We start from the raw sequence: 6,000 nt of genomic DNA on the forward strand, positions 1-6,000 counted from the left end.
GAGAGAGAAAGTTATGGTACGGGGAAACCCAGAGAGTTCCCAGGTATTCCAGGTCACGTGGTCGGCCAGTGCTTCGTAGTGACCTCATCTGTCCTCAGATGGTGCTCACAGATGCCTTGTGTAGACACAGACGTCAGAGGCAAAGAGCAAAACAAAGAGGAGGGACCTTTCCTCCCTGGGGTTTTCAGCCAAGGGTTCTAACTGGAAGCACAGCACATCTGGGGCTCTGAGTGTGTGTCTGTTAAAACTGGAGCTCTCAGCAGAAAAGCTCTGGTCTGTGGTCAGCCTATGAGACACATTCAGGCACACATCCTGCTACAGAGAGGAACCTCCCCCATCCCACACCGCCCCCTCCCCAGCTTGTCCGTTATCTGTTAGTGTCAGGGCAGGAACTGAGGTCCCCACCCCTTTTTTCCACTGAGGTGAGCACAGCCTGGGCTGAACAGGCTGGCGGGATGGTCTCGGAAAATTAACGTGGGTAATCGGTTTCAAACCACAGTGCAGTGAGAAGCCTGCCCACTTCTCTTCTTCCCCCTTTCTTTTCCTTCTCTCACTCTCTGATGTCAATCCTTGGGGAAATCTTGGGCCACCCAGAGGCAAGAGATGCAAACAACCTGAGTTTTTAAGTAGGTGTGGTCAAGCATCTGAAGGTTAGGAAACCAAAAAATCAGAACCTCCCAGGTGAATGGCTTCTAAACCACATTATGATCATGCCAATGCCTCACTGCACACACACACACACACACACACACACACACACACACACACACACACACACACACACACACACACACACACCGCCTTCTGGGTACTCCTTTTTCTGCTCTAGGGCATGAAATGCAAAGCTCCCCTCCAACCACAAGCCCACATGCCCCACTCTGCAGCCACACAGCAGCTCCCCTGTCCTGTCACACCTGTGAGCCTCTGCCCAGCTGTTCCCTCTGCCAAGGACACCTTTGACTCTTCTCACCTGGCAGAGTCCTAATCAACATTCACTACCTGGGTCAAGGTCACTTCTATTCAATTTCCCTGGACAGGAAAGTGTAGAGAGCACCTTGCTTATGTGTCCTCATAGCACTGTGCCTGGTGGATTCTTCTTGAAAGCAGATCTGGGTCCTGCTCCACCGTTTTCTTAAATTTCTTTTTTTTAGGGCCGCACCCCACAGCACATGGAAGTTCCCAGGCCAGGGGTCAAATTGGAGCTACAGCTGCCAACCTATGACACAACCACAGCAACGCCAGATCCGAGGCATGTCTGTGACCTACACCATAGCTCATGGCAACGCTGGATCCTTAAGCCACTGATCAGGGCCAAGGATTGAACCGACATCCTCATGGATACTAGAGGGGTTCATTACCACTGATCCACAAATGAGAACTCTTGGTTTTTTTGAAATTTCTCATACTGCTCATATACTACACATATAGATAGATATGTACAATAGTATATATTTGTTAATGGGATGAGTACTGCTAAGTGCCGTCCAGATACAAAGGGTATGTGGTATGGTGTTGTAGTCCCCACAGTACCACACCAACAAATGTGTATTGATGAAATGATTTAGTGAAGGGATTGATATGAATATATAGTATGACTTCATATAATATACTGTAATGATAATATAATATAATATAAAAATAAGTTAATAAACCAATGCAATGGGAACAGGGTCAACTGTAGGGTCAACTCCAGTGCTGGTTCTGAGGAGGTGCATTGGCTCTATATTCTCTGCCTCAGTTTCTTCATCTATCTGCTGGGAGTGCAGTGAATAAAGCCTGAGTTGGTTTCCTCTGCTGAAGGGCCAAGGGCAGCATAGACAGCTCCTCCTGGCCCAGAGCTGGTGATCTGGGATGGAAGCAAGACTCTTCTTTTACCACCTCTGTTCCATGGGGACCCTGGGTGCCTGCCATGGGTGGTGCCAGGTTGAGATCCTCCACCAGGTCCTATCTAATGCTCACCCCAGCTCCTGGCCCTGGAGACCCCTCCCCTCATGTTCTGGGTCAGGATAGTGACCCCCACTCCCCACCAGGGAGCTTAAGCAATGACCCCAATCTGAGGATCGCAAATGAAACCCTCTCCCTCCCCTTCTGCCTTCTCCTCCCCTCGAGTCCCTTCCTTTGCTTCTCTTTCCCTCTCAAGAGACCTTCCTCTTCTCTTGCCTTCGTTCTGCCATCTTCCTCCCCTGCCGACACTCAGAAGGGCAGGAGAGGTGGGTGAGGGGTAGTATCTCTGCCTATCTGGGCTTTCAGAGCCCGGAGGCTATAGCTTGTTCATCCGAGAAGCAGTTCAAGTCATCTTCCTACTCCACCTACTTCTTCTCCAGCCCCACCTGCCCAAAAAATCCAAACCAAACATCCAGGTTCTGCTTCCCCTTCCAGGCTGGAGGGGGTGAAGATTCCCCCCCACCACCCACCATGGGGCTGGCCTTCCCCATGTGTGTCTGTTTCCTCAGATTGCTGAAGGGATGGCGTATATCGAGCAGATGAACTCCATCCACCGGGACCTGAGGGCAGCCAACATCCTGGTGTCTGAGACCCTGTGCTGCAAAATTGGGGACTTTGGCTTGGCCCGGATCATTGACAGTGAATACACAGCCCAAGAGGGTGAGCAGAGCCCCCAACTCCCCAAGCCCCCTTGGACTTCTTGTCACACACAGCAGAGCTCCGTGTGGGAGATAGGAGAGCAGTGTGGTTTCACGAGGCAGTATGGTTTCCGCTATTATGGCCTTGCCCCAGCACATCAGTATGTCCCTAATATGCTCTTCAGAGTCCTGGAGCCTCATGAGGAATGGCTCCGTGACAGAATAGATTTCGAGAAATCACACAGTCCACCAGCCCCGCCCCCCTTGGAGAGTCTCAGAACACAGCAGCATGTTAAAGGCACTGAGAAGTCCTGCAGCTAAGGAATAGTGTACATTTGCTTCACCTCGTGTCTCCCAAACTACTTTGAGCCCCAAATACTTTTCCCACATAGCTTTTGTTAACCTCCCACAGAGCTAGGGGTTCACAGAACATACTTTGGAAAACACAGCTCTAACGTATGAGCAGCAAAACCTAATACCTGAATGAAAGTCTCCACAGGCACTCAGTTTTACTTTGTTCATAAAACTGAGGCCCAAATCTCTTCACAAGAGGATTTGAAGCCATCAGATCCACTTCTTCAAGGAAGTTAGTGAGCGATATTAGCTGAGAGGATTTATCAGCTGATACAAGAGAAAGATCCCTATGGCTGGTTCCCCCAGGGAACTTCAGGCGAGCAAGCCAGGCAAGCGGGGCTGATCAAGGGCTGAGCCACAGGTCTGGATGCCCACCAAGCTGCAGCCATCCTCCAGGCTTCACAGGGTAGCAGGATTTGGGGTCGTACCTCACTGTGACCCCAGGAGGTACATGAGCCTTGTGTCATCATTTCTGTTTTGAAGCAAAGGGACAAGTTAAATGACTTGCCCAAGCCCTGGGCGCCTGTTAGTAACCACGCCTCGTAGGAGGTGGAAAAGATAGAAACACATGCTCCAGCTGCCTGGTAAAGACCCAGCGCTGGTGGCAGGGGTGGTATTTGTGTCCATGCTGTCATTTCGTGCTGTGGACCCCAAGGGCCTGCACACACCTGTTCATATGTCCTAGGGGTCTGAGTGACTCCCTAGATGCACCTCTGGCCCAAGCTCCACAGGCAGTGTGGGGAGGGGAGGACAAGCAGGGGGTTGGAGGTGCAGAGGGCCCGTCAGTCACAGCCTCACAAAGTTGCTGGTGGCTTTCTTGCAGGGGCCAAGTTCCCCATCAAGTGGACTGCCCCAGAGGCCATCCATTTTGGGGTGTTCACCATCAAAGCGGATGTGTGGTCCTTTGGAATCCTCCTGATGGAAATGGTCACTTACGGGCGTGTGCCCTACCCAGGTAGGTGGCTGCGTCCTGCAGTGACTCTCCTGGCTCAGGACGGTCCCGAGATGGCTGTGATGACACACGTCCTGTCTTCAGTGCCCAGGGTTGCCTGCCTGCGTGTCACAAGGGTGCCCCATGGTGGAGACAGAAAGCCAGCTGCGCCCCGCTGGGAAGGGGTTCTGCCCCTGCCTCAACAGTTGCTCTTGGCACCAGGGCTGCATCCCCTTGGTGCAGCAGAAGTCAGTGAGCCCCCAAACCTGGAACTAAGTAAACCTGAGCTCAGGTTTCCTCCAGTTGGTTTGCTTTCAGTTGAGGACAGGTGGGCCCTCTCTTGCCTTCATTGGGTGCCTCCCCGGAAGCCTCATCAGCCCCCCAGCCGCAGGTCAGAAAGCAGCGAGCTGTCCCCCTCAGCCACTGGGGGCCTTCCTCAGGTCACCTTCGTGAGAGATATGCTCTGGCCATGTGCCTGGGCAATCACAGGTAAGCGAGGTAAGTTCCATCTAGGAGGAACTGCCCCGCACACAAATAATCCACAGCCTGGATTCCAGCTATTCTCCTAGCCATGAAAAGTCAATAGAGGGAGGCAGCGAGGTGGCACCGAGGGCCTGCAAGGGAGGAGACCGTTTCCGGTGCTTGGCGGGTCCCTGCCGCCCCTCAGCCGCGCCCTGCGTCCCCTCCACCTCCAGGAATGAGCAACCCCGAGGTCATCCGCAACCTAGAGCGCGGATATCGCATGCCGCGCCCGGACTCTTGCCCGCCCGAGCTGTACAACGGGGTCATCGCCGAGTGCTGGCGGAGCCGTCCCGAGGAGCGGCCCACCTTCGAGTTCCTGCAGTCTGTGCTCGAGGACTTCCACACGGCCACCGAGGCCCAATACGAGCTGCAGCCCTAGGCCTGCCTGCCCGCGCCTGCGCAACCCAGGAGGCCTGCCCAGCCCGCGCTTCTTCAGCCCCAGATGGGCGGGAAAGGCGGGGAGGGGTTGACAGGCCCATTTCTCAGATGGGGAAACCAGAGGTAGAGCGGCTTGGGGGGGGGCGTCAAGGTTTGGATTCTGGAGTGAATCCCATCGCAGCCCCACCCTTCTCCCGCTGTGTGCCCCTGGGAGAGTTACTTAGCCTCTCTGTGCCTTCGCTTCTTCATTGGTTCAGTGGGAAGAACCACAATAGTACCTACCTCTTAAGTTCCTCATGATGATGACCTGGTAAGGTGTTAATAGTGCCCGGCACACTCCTAAGTGTTTGTCACCTGTCCTATAAGGCTCCCTGTGCTGGCACCAAAAGCAAAAAGAGTCGGCTTCAGGTGACCTGAGTCCCTGGGCTCCCACTTGACCCAGACTGTGCGCCAGCACTTTGGGACTTTCCTGTAATAAAGTCAGGAGATCTGACCTTTTCTGTGTCGTCCCTGGCGACAAGCCTTGACCTCGCTACTGGTTGCATGAGTGGTGCCTCTAGGGGCTCGCCGGATGACACTGTGTGGAAATCAAGCCCCCAGCCCCCAGACATCTGCACAGACCCAAGTGTCGCTGCCATTTAGGGGAGCTTGGGTAAGGCCAGCAGGTGGCGCCCTCGCCTCACAAATCCTCTGCATCCGGGTTTTGGGGGGCGGGGTGCGGCGCGGGGAGCAGGGGTGGGTCACTTAACAAAGAGCCAGAGCCCGCGGTGGTGACAGCGCCTTTTGGGAGCGTGCACAAATGAAATGGCCAAACCCTGGGCTCCGGGTCCAGGGATCAGGCGCATAAACAGATGTGGAGGGAATGGCAATACAAAGGGAGATTCCAGGGTCCAAGCTGTTCACGGAAGTTCCTCATTTGTCATGTTTTTGTTTTGTTTATAATAGATTTTAATTTTTTGAACTCTTAGGTTTACAGAAAAATAAGTGAAAAGTATAGAGAATTCCCATTTACCCCTCACCGCCCCCATTCCCCCATTATAAATGATAATATTAATAAGGTGTTGGGACAATGGGATACATTACCGCTGATGAGCCAACACTGACACACTATTAACTGAAGTCATAGATTACATTAGGACCCTTCTGCATTGTGTTCTATGGGTTTGCACATGCATAATAACAGGTTTTCCCCCTAACACCAGCACACAGAATAGTTGAGGTGCCATCCCCTCG

General features: G+C 53.2%; 1 protein-coding gene across 3 annotated transcripts in view; it reads left to right on the plus strand.

The window, feature by feature from the left end:
* Window positions 1–5,260, plus strand: part of BLK (BLK proto-oncogene, Src family tyrosine kinase) — a 57,458-nt gene extending 52,198 nt beyond the window's left edge. For all 3 annotated transcript variants that reach the window (XM_021072720.1, XM_013990301.2, XM_003359055.4), the window contains exons 11-13: window positions 2,454–2,604; window positions 3,760–3,891; window positions 4,563–5,260. In XM_021072720.1, the coding sequence (XP_020928379.1) occupies window positions 2,454–2,604; window positions 3,760–3,891; window positions 4,563–4,768 (489 nt within the window). In that variant the 3' untranslated portion in view covers window positions 4,769–5,260. The remainder of the gene's footprint in view (window positions 1–2,453; window positions 2,605–3,759; window positions 3,892–4,562) is intronic.

This window comes from Sus scrofa, chromosome 14 (assembly GCF_000003025.6).
Source record: "Sus scrofa isolate TJ Tabasco breed Duroc chromosome 14, Sscrofa11.1, whole genome shotgun sequence".
Classification (NCBI taxonomy): domain Eukaryota; kingdom Metazoa; phylum Chordata; class Mammalia; order Artiodactyla; family Suidae; genus Sus; species Sus scrofa.